Source organism: Scyliorhinus canicula, chromosome 21, assembly GCF_902713615.1.
Source record: "Scyliorhinus canicula chromosome 21, sScyCan1.1, whole genome shotgun sequence".
In the NCBI taxonomy this organism is placed as follows: domain Eukaryota; kingdom Metazoa; phylum Chordata; class Chondrichthyes; order Carcharhiniformes; family Scyliorhinidae; genus Scyliorhinus; species Scyliorhinus canicula.
This window is the reverse complement of record NC_052166.1, coordinates 70,016,246-70,032,936: the sequence shown is the minus strand read 5'-3', so window position 1 is coordinate 70,032,936 and position 16,691 is coordinate 70,016,246. Positions and strand designations below refer to the sequence as shown.

Below are 16,691 nucleotides of genomic sequence, written 5' to 3'. Positions count from 1 at the left end.
TCCCACACACACTGACTCTCACTGGGGTACGGGTCCCACACACACTGACTCTCACTGGGGTACGGGTCCCACACACACTGACTCTCACTGGGGTACGGGTCCCACACACACTGACTCTCACTGGGGTACGGGTCCCACACACACTGACTCTCACTGGGGTACGGGTCCCACACACACTGACTCTCACTGGGTTACGGGTCCCACACACACTGACTCTCACTGGGGTACGGGTCCCACACACACTGACTCTCACTGGGGTACGGGTCCCACACACACTGACTCTCACTGGGTTACGGGTCCCACACACACTGACTCTCACTGGGGTACGGGTCCCACACACACTGATTCTCACTGGGGTACGGGTCCCACACACACTGACTCTCACTGGGGTACGGGTCCCACACACACTGACTCTCACTGGGGTACGGGTCCCACACACACTGACTCTCACTGGGGTACGGGTCCCACACACACTGACTCTCACTGGGGTACGGGTCCCACACACACTGACTCTCACTGGGGTACGGGTCCCACACACACTGACTCTCACTGGGGTACGGGTCCCACACACACTGACTCTCACTGGGGTACGGGTCCCACACACACTGACTCTCACTGGGGTACGGGTCCCACACACACTGACTCTCACTGGGGTACGGGTCCCACACACACTGACTCTCACTGGGGTACGGGTCCCACACACACTGACTCTCACTGGGGTACGGGTCCCACACACACTGACTCTCACTGGGGTACGGGTCCCACACACACTGACTCTCACTGGGGTACGGGTCCCACACACACTGACTCTCACTGGGTTACGGGTCCCACACACACTGACTCTCACTGGGGTACGGGTCCCACACACACTGACTCTCACTGGGGTACGGGTCCCACACACACTGACTCTCACTGGGTTACGGGTCCCACACACACTGACTCTCACTGGGGTACGGGTCCCACACACACTGATTCTCACTGGGGTACGGGTCCCACACACACTGACTCTCACTGGGGTACGGGTCCCACACACACTGACTCTCACTGGGGTACGGGTCCCACACACACTGACTCTCACTGGGGTACGGGTCCCACACACACTGACTCTCACTGGGGTACGGGTCCCACACACACTGACTCTCACTGGGGTACGGGTCCCACACACACTGACTCTCACTGGGGTACGGGTCCCACACACACTGACTCTCACTGGGGTATGGGATGATTGAGTGTTCAGTTCTCAGTTGAGCCTCCAACCCTAGCCCCAGCTCCCTTTTTCCATATTTTCCATATCTGGATTATTTCAAAAGATTAAATCTTTTACACCTCTGTGTGATTCAACAACCCGTCCAATCTAATCCCACTTAACCCCACACCCTGAAATGTATTGTGGCATCCCTGCTCCATAGTGATGGGAAAATGGAGTATTAGAGAAATAGATTGCCTGAGTAAAAGTGTCGATAAAATGAATTCTGAGACTCACTCTGCGAGTTCCTCCAGACTCCGATAAACATCCTCATCAACTGCAGTTTCTTCTGAAGGAAAGGGCCTGGGAATGACAGAAAGAGCAACTTCGGTTAAACACCAAACAGCCTGTCCTATCCCTCCGCACTGTCCTCACATTGACTCTTTCTGTCTTGAATTCGCAGCCTGGGACTTGTTTTTTAGACTGTAGACACACTCTGCTATATGCTTAACACTTGCTTATTGGTCCTACATTGAAACAGGTTACAGAGTAGGTATGTTGCTGCTGGCCATGATTACAATTTCTCTCTAGCTCGCAATGCATTATTATGTATTACTGGCACCAGTCAGTCACAGAGTCACAGAGGTTTGCAGCATGAAACGAGGCCCTTCTGCCCAACATGTCCATGCCACCCAGTTTCTCCCACTGAGATGGTCCTAATGCCTCGTATTTGGCCCAAATCCCTCTATAACCAGCTTTCCCATATAGCTGTCTAATGCTTTTCAAAAGACAAAATTGTCCCCACCTCTACCACTGCCTCTGGCAGATCGTTCCAGACACTCCCCACCCTCTGTGTGAAAACATTGCCCCTCTGGACCCTTTTGTATCTCTCCCCTCTCACCTTTAGTTCTAAACTCCTCTACCTTTGGGAAAAGATGGTGACTATCTACCTTATCTAGATCCCTGATTATTTTTGAGACCTCTATAAGTTCACCCTAAGCTTTCAATGCTCTGACTAATGGAACCATTCATATTCATTCTCTCTCTCTCTCTCTCTCTTGTACAATCCTATTTTTAACAACATGAAACTATGTCTTTATCTACATTACATTTCCCAAAGTCCCTTTTTACAATTACAGATTCCAGCCAACTCCAACACTTTCCCTCCCCAAGACACAGTCCGGAGGGATTCAATCTCCCTCAACTGACATCTTAGAGACATGAGAACTTTCTTCTGCATTATCATCTGCAGGACAGACCAGCACTTGATCAGCATTACTGTCAGCATCGCTGGAAGCAGTGTGTGTGTTTCAGAACAACTAAACTGCAAGGACAACTAAATCTTTTCAAGGAAAGACAGATCCATAAGAGAAGATCGAATAAAATAGACCTTCAGACATGCTGGGACTGGAAGAGATGAACTCAGTGCAGTCGGAGGAACTTGTTGCTTCCTTAAAGGACCCTAGGAAGAAACTTCAGAAGAAGAATGATCTTCAACTCCAAGAAAGACCATCACAGCTTATCCTCCACTGCTGATCATGACAAATGGCAGAGCAGGCTCAAAGGGCCGAATGGCCTTCTCCTGCTCCTATCTTCATTGTTTCTACGTATCCAAGACTGAAAAGGCACTGAAGATCTGAGATTTCAATCAACTTAGACCAGGGGTGGGCAAACTTTTCCGTGCAAGGGCCACATTCAGAAATTCACAATTTTAAAGGGCCGCATAGTATATTAATTAATAGTCCCGGTTGTAACCAATTAGCGTGCGGCATATACCTCAGCGCTTCCCCCGGCGGCATCCTGCCTTTAGCCCTCTTTTTCTCTACTTTTCAAAAATGGTGCTTCACCCGGTTATGATTCTGGGCGCCTCATATAGAACATAGAACAGTACAGCACAGAACAGGCCCTTCAGCCCTCCAAGTTGTGCCGAGCAATGATCACCCTACTCGTTGGGTTACGTGTATAGGGTTTGAGTAGGGTGATCATGGCTCGGCACAACATTGAGGGCCCAAGGGCCTGTTCTGTGCTGTACTGTTCTATGTTCTTCTATGTTCAATCATATTTTGGGAGGACTGTCTACGTCAGATCAGCAATGGTAAGATAGCCACATTCCTCCCTGTTCCAGGTTGCTCCATTCTGGGCAATGGGAAGAATTGCTGAGAATAAGGAGAGAAGACAATGAGATGGATTTGCTGCAGTTAACGTGGAGACAAAGTTACTGCACACAATTCTGCAGCTTCAGAAGTGCTAAAAATTCTGCCATAGTTTCTGTGCTGACCTGAAGCCCTGCTGTTATGACAGCTTTAAACTGAGGCTTTCACTCTGGCAAGGTACCAGCTCTTCAGCAGTGTGATCCTCCATGGACTCTGACCTGGATTCAGGCAAGGCATTTTCTGTGGAAGACTCTTCATGGACAACAGGCAATTAAGTCGGCAATGCATTGGTACATTCAGTGGACCTAAGATCTGAATGTTGCTCAGCCACTAAAAACCCAGCTGATTCTTTCAAACAGCCAGCAGTGACACCATTAGGTGAATGCATCAACTGCAAAGATAAATCATTCTCTAAAACCTCAACCTCCAAGAGATCACTCATGACGGTCACCATTTGCTGCAGTGCCTTCTGGACCCTCTCCCTCTGGACGCCCTCCATGAAGAACTGAGAGATTCAAAACCTCAATGTCTGCCCTGGGTCAGTGGTTGGTGTGTCTGTGAAAGGAACTTACTGCTGATTGTTTAAACTTCCTCAGCTTCTGACAGGCAAATTTACACTGCTTCTGAATACAAGGTTGAAGATTCTTTGTAGAACCCCTAGGGTGTAGATAATATCTGAGGGGTATTATGTTTGGTGCTGGCTAAAAAGTCACGGGACCTCTGTAAGGAGAGGCAAAAGAATGCCTATGCTTTGGGTATGGGTGATGTAGTTTACTGGGAGGAGCCAGGTCTGTCTGAAAAGTCAGTTGGTACGAAAACTCAAACTGAACAGAGGTTTTCAGTTTGATTCTGAAAGGTTCTCTCTCTCTCTCTCTCTCTCGAAAAGCAAGTGAAACCCTGGATGTTAACTTTATTCATGAGTGATAATTAATATATATTGGTCTGTTGAATTGGAATATTAGGAAGTGAGTGCTGGTTTCTTATTTTACTTAAGAGCTGTTTTAACTGTTAACTGTGAAGCTATTTCTCTGTTGCTAATGTGGTTAAAGATACCGTTGGGTCAGTGCAATCATCACTCCTGTGGTAGAGTAACATTTCCTCACAGTCTTACAAATAGGAAATAGTTGGGTTTCTTCTGGGATCTGAAAAAAGGGAAAATCATAAAATTTTATTTGATTCCAAAAGAATTCCAAATTGGAATCATGGCCAGCAGCAACATACCTACTCTGTAACCTGGTTCAATGTAGGAGGGCAATTGGAGGATCATGAAAGATTTCGAGAATTTAAGTTGAAAGAGGAGCTGAGGACAATGGAATCGTAGATGAAAAGGGTATTTAAGGAGAGATGTTGAGTCGATTTGGTGGGCTGTGGGAAAGACCTGCCGATGGATTTTAATTGCATCAGGAATATGGGGAGAAAGTGGGAATATGGCATTGAGATCGAGGGTCAGTCATGATCATAATGAAGGGCGATGCAGGCTCAAGCAGCTGAATGGCCTCTTCCTGCTCCGAGTTTCTGCTTTGGGGTGGGAGAAAATGAAGTTTGAATCAGCCATCCAGCCAAGCCAGAAAGAAGCAACTGTGCTAACCACTGTGCTATCGTGCCTCTGTATAAGAGAGAGTTGCCTGGGAAGTGTTTCCTTGTGGGTCTGAACAAGGAGATAGTCTTTCAGGGTGAATGTTAGGGAAGACTAGTTTGTGTGGCTGTAATCTTGTGTGCTTACGTTTTCTTCTCTTGTTTTAAAATGCCAGAAGTGTTACTGGACTTGTTACTGCTGAGAAGCAATCTTGTTTCTGAAAGTTTCTTGAATTTCCACAGCAGAGTAGAAGCGAGTTTTAGAGGTTATTTGGTATGCCTTTCTTAAAGCAACAGCAGCTTTGCCTTGGGTAATATTTTTTTTAAAATAATTTTTATTCAAGTTTTTTAATAACAATAACAAATTTTCTCCCCGCAATTTAAAACAAACAAGGCGTGTTTCCACACCAAAACAAGAAAACTCCCCCCCCCCCCCCCAAATAAATAACAAATAGCAATACAAGAAAGAAGAAAATAACATAACAAACCCACCATCGCAAAAACAAACCCCCCCAAGCATTCCCAGGGGGGAGGTTCCACTTCCCCACCAGCTCCTCCAGAGTCACGAACTTCCCATCCAGGAAGAGGTCCCCAAACTGTCTGATGCCTGCCTTGTGCCAACTCCCAAATCCCCCACCCGTTCTCCCCAGCGCAAAATGGTAATTGCCCCGTATCGGGGCCCAAACTGAGGCCTTCACTTCCCCTCTATGCAGCCTCCACTGTCCCCAGATTTTGAGGGACGCATCCACCACCGGACTCGTGGAGAACTTTGCCGGGGGGAGTGGAAGTGGGGCCGTCACCAAAGCCTCCAGACTCGTACCCGCACAGGACGCCACCTCCAATCTCTTCCATGCGTCACCCTCCCCTTCCGTCACCCACCTGCGAATCATCGCCAAGTTCGCCGCCCAATAATATCCACACAGGTTGGGCAGCGCCAGGCCCCCTACCTCCCTTCTTCGTTCCAAAAATACCCTCCTTACTCTCGGGGCCTTCCGCGCCCACACAAACCCTAGAATCGACTTATGAAAAAAGCCTTCGGGATCAACATGGGGAGGCACTGGAAAAGAAACAAAAACCTCGGGAGCACCGTCATTTTAACCGACTGGACCCTGCCTGCCAACGAGAGCGACAGCGCATCCCACCTCCTGACTCCTCCATCTGCCCCACCAGCCGCGAAAAGTTAAGCCTATGCATAGCCCCCCAGGTCCTAGCCATGTGGACCCCAAGATACCTAAAGCTCCTCTCAGCCCTCCTCAACGGGAGTTCCCCTATCTCCCTCTCCTGACCCCCCGGGTCAGGCAAACAGCTCGCTTTTCCCCACATTGAGCTTATATCCCGCAAAGTCCCCAAACTCCTCAAGTATCCTCAGCACCTCTGGCATCCCCTCAGCGGGGTCCGTGACATACAGCAGCAGATCATCTGCGTACAGCGACAACCGGTGCTTCCCCCCCCCCCGCACAATCCCCCTCCAACTCTTTGAGTCCCTCAGCGCCAGGGGCTCAATTGCTAACGCGAAGAGCAGGGAAGACAAGGGGCACCCCTGCCTCATCCCTCTGGAAAGCCGAAAGTCCTCCGACCTCCTCCCATTCGTCGCCAGACTCGCCACCGGGGAGCTGTATAGCAACCTCACCCAGGTGATGAACCCCTCACCAAACCCAAACCTCCGCAACACCTCCCACAGGTAACTCCACTCCACCCTATCAAAAGCTTTCTCCGCATCCATGGAGGTCACTATTTCTGATTCCCCAGCCACCGGCGCCATCATCATAACATTCAGGAGCCTCCGCACGTTGGCATTCAGTTGTCTCCCCTTTACAAACCCTGTTTGATCCTCATGAATCACCGCCGGGACCACATTCTCCATCCTCCTGGACAGCACCTTTGCCAACAACTTGACATCTACATTAAGGAGCGAGATCGGCCTATAAGACCCACACTGAACGGGGTCCTTGTCCCGCTTTAGGAGCAAAGAGATAATTGCCCTGGACATCGTTGGGGGCAGAGCCCCCCCCCTCCCTAGCCTCATTCAGGGTCCTCACCAGCAGCGGGCCCAGCAAATCTGAAAATTTCTTGAAAAATTCCACTGGGAACCCGTCAGGCTCCGGCGCTTTCCCTGTCTGCATACTTCCCAACGCCTCCACCAGCTCCTCCAACTCGATTGGGGCCCCCAAACCCTCCACCCGCTCGTCCCCTACTCTTGGGAACTCCAGCCTATCCAAAAAGCGGTCCATCCCGCCTGCTTCCCCGCGGGGTACCACCCGGTACAGCCCCTCGTAAAAGGATCTGAACACCCCATCGATGTCCTTTCCACCCCACACTAAGTTCCCTCCTGCATCCATGGCTCCCCCAATTTCTCTAGCTGCCTCCCACTTCCGGAGCTGGTGAGCCAACATCCGACTTGCCTTCTCCCCGTGCTCATACTGCCCCCTGCGCCCTCCTCCACTGCGCCTCCGCACTCCGGGTGGTTAAAATATCAAACTCCGCCTGGAGACTGCGCCACTCCCTCAGAAGCCCCTCCTCCGGGGTGTCTGCATATCTCCTATCCACCCTGACCATCTCCTCCACCAGCCTATCGCTCTCGACCCTCTCCCCCCTCTCCCTGTGCGGCCGAATAGATATCAGTTCCCCTCTAACTACTGCCTTTAGCGCTTCCCTGCCTTGGGTAATAATAAACATCGATCACAGAATTTACAGTGCAGGAGGCTTTTCGGCTGATGAAGTCTGCACCGGCCCTTCGAAAGAGCACCCCACTTAAGCTCATGCCTCCATCCTATCCCTCTAACTGCGATGCCCCCCCCGCCCCCCGAATATTTTTGGACACTAAGGGCAATGTTTAAGGGCCAATCAACCTAACCTACACATCTTTGGACTGTTGGAGGAAACCGGAGCACCCGGAGGAAACCCACGCACACACGGGTAGAACGTGCAGAGTGCGGAGTGCACAGACAGTGACCCAGCAGGGAATCGAACCTGGGATCCTGGAGCTGTGAAGCAACTGTGCTAACCACTGTGCTACTATGCTGCTGTATAAGAGAGAGTTGCTTGGGAGGTGTTTCCTTGTGGGTCTGAACTAGGAGGAAGTCTTTCAGGGGGAATGTTAGGGAAGACTGGTTTGTCTGGCTGTAATCTTGTGTGTTTATGTTTTCTTCTCTCATTTTAAAATGCCAAAAGTGTTACTGGACCTGTTACTGCTGAGATCAATACATTTCCTTCTTGGTTCCAGGATATAAATCTGAAGCAACAGTCCATAATTGGACTTGGGTGCACAGCAATTGACATCTACTGAGGTCACAAAAAAAACCTCTCCACACCCTGTACAGACAGTGATATTCCTGTACACACCCTGTACAGACAGTGATATCCCTGTACACACGCTGTACAGACAGTGATATCCCTGTACACACCCTGTACAGACAGTGATATTCCTGTACACACCCTGTACAGACAGTGATATCCCTGTACACACACGCTGTACAGACAGTGATATCCCTGTACACACCCTGTACAGACAGTGATATTCCTGTACACACCCTGTACAGACAGTGATATTCCTGTACACACACCCTGTACACACAGTGATATCCCTGTACACACCCTGTACAGACAGTGATATCCCTGTACACACGCTGTACAGACAGTGATATCCCTGTACACACCCTGTACAGACAGTGATATTCCTGTACACACCCTGTACAGACAGTGATATCCCTGTACACACACCCTGTACACACAGTGATATTCCTGTACACACACCCTGTACAGACAGTGATACCCCTGTACACACCCAGTACAGTGATATTCCTGTACACACCCTGTACAGACAGTGATATTCCTGTACACACCCTGTACAGACAGTGATATTCCTGTACACACCCTGTACAGACAGTGATATCCCTGTACACACCCTGTACAGACAGTGATATCCCTGTACACACCCTGTACAGACAGTGATATCTCTGTACACACCCTGTACAGACAGTGATATCCCTGTACACACCCTGTACAGACAGTGATATCCCTGTACACACACTGTACAGACAGTGATATCCCCGTACACACACCCAGTACAGACAGTGATATCCCTGTACACACCCTGTACAGACAGTGATATCCCTGTACACACCCTGTACACACAGTGATATCCCTGTACACACCCTGTACACACAGTGATATCCCTGTACACACCCTGTACAGACAGTGATATCCCTGTACACACCCTGTACAGACAGTGATATCCCTGTACACACACCCAGTACACACAGTGATATCCCTGTACACACCCTGTACAGACAGTGATATCCCTGTACACACCCTGTACAGACAGTGATATCCCTGTACACACCCTGTCCAGACAGTGATATCCCTGTACACACCCTGTACAGACAGTGATATCCCTGTACACACCCTGTACAGACAGTGATATTCCTGTACACACACCCAGTACAGACAGTGATATTCCTGTACATACCCAGTACAGACAGTGATATTCCTGTACACACACGCTGTACAGACAGTGATATTCCTGTACACACACCCAGTACAGACAGTGATATCCCTGTACACACCCTGTACAGACAGTGATATTCCTGTACACACCCTGTACAGACAGTGATATCCCTGTACACACACGCTGTACAGACAGTGATATCCCTGTACACACCCTGTACAGACAGTGATATTCCTGTACACACCCTGTACAGACAGTGATATTCCTGTACACACACCCTGTACACACAGTGATATCCCTGTACACACCCTGTACAGACAGTGATATCCCTGTACACACGCTGTACAGACAGTGATATCCCTGTACACACCCTGTACAGACAGTGATATTCCTGTACACACCCTGTACAGACAGTGATATCCCTGTACACACACCCTGTACACACAGTGATATTCCTGTACACACACCCTGTACAGACAGTGATATCCCTGTACACACCCAGTACAGTGATATTCCTGTACACACCCTGTACAGACAGTGATATTCCTGTACACACCCTGTACAGACAGTGATATTCCTGTACACACCCTGTACAGACAGTGATATCCCTGTACACACCCTGTACAGACAGTGATATCCCTGTACACACCCTGTACAGACAGTGATATCCCTGTACACACCCTGTACAGACAGTGATATCCCTGTACACACCCTGTACAGACAGTGATATCCCTGTACACACACTGTACAGACAGTGATATCCCCGTACACACACCCAGTACAGACAGTGATATCCCTGTACACACCCTGTACAGACAGTGATATCCCTGTACACACCCTGTACACACAGTGATATCCCTGTACACACCCTGTACACACAGTGATATCCCTGTACACACCCTGTACAGACAGTGATATCCCTGTACACACCCTGTACAGACAGTGATATCCCTGTACACACACCCAGTACACACAGTGATATCCCTGTACACACCCTGTCCAGACAGTGATATCCCTGTACACACCCTGTACAGACAGTGATATCCCTGTACACACCCTGTACAGACAGTGATATCCCTGTACACACCCTGTACAGACAGTGATATCCCTGTACACACCCTGTACAGACAGTGATATCCCTGTACACACCCTGTACAGACAGTGATATCCCTGTACACACCCTGTACAGACAGTGATATTCCTGTACACACACCCAGTACAGACAGTGATATTCCTGTACATACCCAGTACAGACAGTGATATTCCTGTACACACACGCTGTACAGACAGTGATATTCCTGTACACACACCCAGTACAGACAGTGATATCCCTGTACACACCCTGTACAGACAGTGATATCCCTGTACACACACCCTGTACAGACAGTGATATCCCTGTACACACACCCAGTACAGACAGTGATATCCCTGTACACACCCTGTACACACAGTGGTATCCCTGTACACACCCTGTACACACAGTGATATCCCTGTACACACCCTGTACACACAGTGATATCCCTGTACACACCCTGTACAGACAGTGATATCCCTGTACACACACCCTGTGCAGACAGTGATATTCCTGTACACACACCCTGTACAGACAGTGATATCCCTGTACACACCCTGTACAGACAGTGATATTCCTGTACACACCCTGTACAGTGATATCCCTGTACACACCCTGTACAGACAGTGATATCCCTGTACACACCCTGTACACACAGTGATATTCCTGTACACACACCCTGTACAGACAGTGATATCCCTGTACACACCCTGTACAGACAGTGATATCCCTGTACACACCCTGTACAGACAGTGATATCCCTGTACACACCCTGTACAGACAGTGATATCCCTGTACACACCCTGTACAGTGATATCCCTGTACACACCCTGTACAGAGTGATATTCCTGTACACACACCCTGTACAGACAGTGATATCCCTGTACACACCCTGTACACACAGTGATATCCCTGTACACACACCCAGTACAGACTGTGATATTCCTGTACACACCCTGTACAGACAGTGATATCCCTGTACACACACCCTGTACAGACAGTGATATCCCTGTACACACACCCAGTACAGACAGTGATATCCCTGTACACACACCCTGTACAGACAGTGATATCCCTGTACACACCCTGTACAGACTGTGATATTCATGTACACACCCTGTACAGACAGTGATATCCCTGTACACACACCCTGTACAGACAGTGATATCCCTGTACACACCCTGTACAGACAGTGATATCCCTGTACACACCCAGTACAGACAGTGATATCCCTGTACACACCCAGTACAGACAGTGATATCCCTGTACACACACCCTGTACACACAGTGATATCCCAGTACACACCCTGTACAGACAGTGATATCCCTGTACACACACCCTGTACACACAGTGATATCCCTGTACACACCCAGTACAGACAGTGATATCCCTGTACACACACCCTGTACACACAGTGATATCCCTGTACACACCCTGTACAGACAGTGATATCCCTGTACACACACTCTGTACAGATATCACTGTCTGTACTGGGTGTGTGTACAGGGATATCACTGTCTGCTACCATTAATATCTATTTTGTCTTTCCTTATATATATTTCCCCCCCTAATTTATCCCCCCTCTCCTTTCCCTTTTCCCCTTTGCTTCCCCTTCCCCTCTTTCCGACTCATGTCCCCCCTCCCTCGATATTTACATCTGTCACAGTGTACCCTCTGATCTTAGTTTCTCAGCTGCTTGGCCTTTCACACCTTTTGTTCTCTCTGGGATCTGCCATTAGAGCTCTGTTCCCTTGGATTCTGTGTCTATTAGCACTCTGTTCCCTTGGTTTCTGTGGTTATGACTCATCTTTCATTCCCCCACCCTACAGTATAAATATCTCCCACTTTCTATGACTTTTAACTTTGACAAAGGATAATCTGGACTCGAAGCGTTGGCTCTTTTCTCTCCCTACAGATGCTGCCAGACCTGCTGAGATTTTCCAGCATTTTCTCTTTTGGTTTTAGATTCCAGCATCCGCAGTAATTTGCTTTTATCCAGTATTTCGGGAATTCCACACTCTGTAACTGACTGCACTCCATCCTTAAACAAACGTGAGTTTATTCGAGAGCCCGGCTGCATTTATTAAAGACGTGTCATGCCTGACTGATCTCGTTGAATATTTTGAGGAATTCACTAACAAAGGTAATGGGTGGGATTCTCCTTTCTGGGGACTAAGCCCCCACGCGGGCTGGAGAACCGGCGCCAACCACTCCGGTGTCAACAGCCCCCAAAAGTGAGGAATTCTCTGCACCTCCAGGGGCTAGGTGGAAGGTGGAGGGGTTGGCGCCACTCCAACCGAAGCCGAAAGGACTGCGCGAGTTTGCACATGCGCTGTAGGGCCGGTGTGATCTCGTGCATGCGCGGAATCGCCGGCGGAATCTCGCGCATGCGCAGACCGGCTAGTGTATTCTGGCGCATGTGCAGTGGGTTGTCCTCGCCGCGCCAGCCATGACGGAGCCCTACTGGGGCCGGCGCGGAAGGAAGGGGAGCTCCCACGGCTCAGGCCCGCCCGCAGATCGGTGGGCCCCAATCGCGGGCCAGGCCACTGAGGGGGGACTCCACCCGGGGACGGATCCCTCGCCCTCCCCCCTCCGAGGACCGCCCCAGCCGGCTTACCTGTCAGTTCCCGCCGTGTGGGACCATGCCAAACCCACGCCAGCGGGACTGGCCAAAAACGGACGGCCGCTCGGCCCATCGGGGCCCGGCATATTGTCGGCGGCGGTGGGGGGGGGGGGGGCACTACCACAGCCCCCGACCAGCGTGGCATGAACCCCACCCCTGCCCAAAAACCGGCACCGGAGAATAAGGCAGCCGGCGTTGGGGGTGGGATTGCGCTGCCCCCCCCCGGAGGGGGGTCGGAGAATCCCGCTGAACAAGTCTATGGCTGGGTTCGATATAGATTTCCAGGTGGCATTCAAAACAGTTGAAGACAATAAATCATTGGTAAAACTGAGTGTGGAGAATTTGAAAGTTGGGTTGGTAAGTGTCGAGCGGTGAGCCTGGGGTTGATGGGAATCTTTTATGATTGGCAATCTGACCGTGTTCCCCAGGGATGATATTTCCACGATATTTACCAGTGAGTCAGCTGAACGAAGAGACTCCTGTCTGTAAGTCTGACAATACATTCGAAGGGACAGGAATGAGGGGTGGCACGGTGGCACAGCGGTTAGCACTGCCCCATCACAGCGGCAGGGTCCCAGGTTCGATTCCCGGCTTGGGTCACTATCTGTGTGGAGGCTGCACGTTCTCCCCGTGTCTGAGTGCTCCGGTTTCCTCCCACAAGTCCTGAAAGACGTGCTTGTTAGGTAATTTGGACATTCTGAATTTTCCCTCTGTGTACCCGAACAGGCGCCGGAATGTGGCGACTAGGGGCTTTTCACAGGAACTTCATAGCAGGGTTAATATGAGCCTATTTGTGACAATAAAGATTATTATTATACTGGACATAGAGGCAGAAAGTTGCACCGCAATATTGATAGATTTAATGAGTGGGAAAATCTGACTTCTGGAGTTGAATGTGGGGAAGTGGGAGGTATCCAGTTCAGAGCGATCGGAGCATTTTGCAAATGAGGAGAATGGAGGAACTGGGAATGAACAGAGATAAAGGGTTTCAAGCATTGAACAGACTAAAGCTGATAAACAGAAAGGAGATAGTGCCAAGTGCTGGCAAATGGGATTAGGTAGGCAGGTGAGGTGGACAGTCTCGATGGGTTGAAGGGCCTTGTCTGTACTATTATTCTGTGATTCTGTGAGAAATGGAATGTTGGCTGATATCACCAGAAATTTGGAATATTAAGGATGGAAGTGAAGCTGCAGATGTGTAACCCCTGCTTGGATCACATCTGGATTATTGGCAAAAGTACAGTACTGAAGAAGCTGAAAATCTGAAATAAAAAGGGAAAAGGCTGGGAAAACTCAGGGAAAAGAGAGAACGAGCTCCTGTCTCTGTTCAGTTTTCAGCAAAGCTCCTCAGGAAGGATATCGTGGCCCTGGAGAGGATACACTTCATACATACACCAAGCTGCATTTATACGGTGCCGTTAGTAAGGTCGCCCAAGATGCTGACAGTCACACCCACTCACACTTGTTGCTGTTTCCACACCTCGAGATAAGAATCATCGATAAACTGCCTCACACATGAAGATTCTGCCCCTTACACCCATAACCCTGACACAGGCACAGACAGGTGGCTGAAGCCACAGACAGACCTCTCACACACACAGAGCAGAAACACTGCTGCAAATACAAACCACTGACAAGGGAAACCAAATACATTGTCATGGTTACCTGATGCCTTTACTCTGGACAGCAGCATGATGGGAGATTCTGGAAATGGCAGAGATTACCTACAACAAAGAGACAAAGGGGTTAACGTGACAGCAGCGATGACTGGTATCAAAATACCTCCCTTGACAGCGGGCGTGACCCGAAGGGAGCGTGGAGCCTCAGTGGGACCTCCAACGTCAAGGGAATGTCAGGCCTTGCTTGCACCCATAGCCTCAGGCCTCAGCAGGACCCCCCCCCCCCACCGGTCCCGGCCTCAGCCAGATGGCTGGCCTCCAGCTGCTGCCCTGGTCTGAGGCAGCTCTGGTCAGCGGCACCACTCCATCCAACACATCAAGTGTGGGGGGCAATGAGGGTCTCACAGTTGGGACCAAGAACCCAATTACTGCCTATGGAGGGGGAGGGTTGCCAACTCCATGTGGACTTGGCCTTGAAGATTTCATCACGTCATCACTCACCTTCAACCACAGCCCCTACCCTCTCACACTGAGCGCCCACCACACCCCACCACACGGTTCTCTGCACCGCACCAATATCTTGGTGAACAGGCTGCTTGTTAAGTGATTGGATGGTTTTCAACATTCAAACATTCCATCTGCAATATTCACAACTTAGGACTGAAAGTGTTTGATCCTGAATACTAGCCCAGTGCAGGGGTCACGCAGCTGGGTCATGATGCAGAGTGAGACCAGCAATGTGGGTTCACTTCTCATATCACCTTCCCAACCTGCCCCTCGCCTGAGCTGTGGTGACCCAGAGGTTAAATCACCAGCAGTCAGCTCTCCCCCTCCAAGGGGAAAACAGCTTGTCGTCCTCGGGAATTGTGACATTTACATTTTACACCACAGCCTATCTGTCCAGCTGTATCCACTCCGCTGTATCTGATTCCCGTTCTCTCCCTCTCTCTATCTGATCCCCTCTCTCTCGCTCTGTATCTCCATCTGTATCTGATCCTCTCTCTCTCCCTCTCTATCTGATCCCCTCTCTCTCCCTCTCTATCTGATCCTCTCTCTCTCCCTCTCTATCTGATCCTCTCTCTCTCCCTCTCTATCTGATCCTCTCTCTCTCCCTCTCTATCTGATCCTCTCTCTCTCCCTCTCTATCTGATCCTCTCTCTCTCCCTCTCTATCTGATCCTCTCGCTCTCTCCCTCTCTATTTGATCCTCTCTCTCCCTCTCTATCTGATCCTCTCTCCCTCTCTATCTGATCCTCTCTCTCTCTCTCCCTCTCTATCTGATCCTCTCCGTCTCCCTCTCTATCTGATCCTCTTTCCCTCTCTATCTGATCCTCTCTCTCTCCCTCTCTATCTGATCCTCTCTCTCTCCCTCTCTATCTGATCCTCTCTCTCTCTCCCTCTCTATTTGATCCTCTCTCTCTCCCTCTCTATCTGATCCTCTCTCTCCCTCTCTATCTGATCCTCTCTCTCTCTCTCTCTCTCTCTCCCTCTCTATCTGATCTCCTCTCTACCCTCTGTCTATGACCCACTCTTGCTCCCTCTCTCGCTCCCTCTCTCGCTCCCTCTCTCGCTCCCTCTGCCTGTCCCGCAATGTTGAGTTTGATTCCTCTCCCTTAAACCCATCATCCCGTTCAAGCCAATGACCAACCATCTGACCATCTCCTCTTTGACTGAATGATTTTCTTGGGCGATGTTAATGCTACTTCATAACTTCAAATTCTTAGAACCATAGGAGCAGGAGTTGGCCATTCAGCCCTGCGAGCCTGCTCTCAATCAAAGCTGTCAGGTTGTGGTCCCAACTCCACTTTCCTGTCTGCCCCCTAACCCTTGACCCCCATGTCAATCAAACATCTGTCTACTCTGCCCTGAATAAATTCAATCACCCAACCCCCACTGCTCTCTGGGCCGAGAATTCCACAAACCATCCTCTGACAGAAATAGTCGACCTCCTATTCTTAGACTGTCCAACCTGCTTCTAGTCTCTTCTGGAAGACAGAGTTACTTGTACTTAGACAA

The 16,691-nt window shown here is 49.9% G+C and overlaps 2 protein-coding genes across 2 annotated transcripts in view; both read right to left on the bottom strand.

Moving 5' to 3' along the window:
* Positions 1-16,691, bottom strand: part of LOC119955542 (guanine nucleotide exchange factor VAV2-like) — a 250,363-nt gene that overhangs the window by 127,419 nt on the left and 106,253 nt on the right. The window contains 2 exon segments of the mRNA XM_038781814.1: positions 1,484-1,549; positions 14,723-14,781. Of these exon segments, the coding sequence (XP_038637742.1) occupies positions 1,484-1,549; positions 14,723-14,781 (125 nt within the window).
* The window catches only part of sardh (sarcosine dehydrogenase), a 357,516-nt gene that overhangs the window by 309,614 nt on the left and 31,211 nt on the right, over positions 1-16,691 (bottom strand). The gene's annotated exons all lie outside the window — the stretch shown is intronic.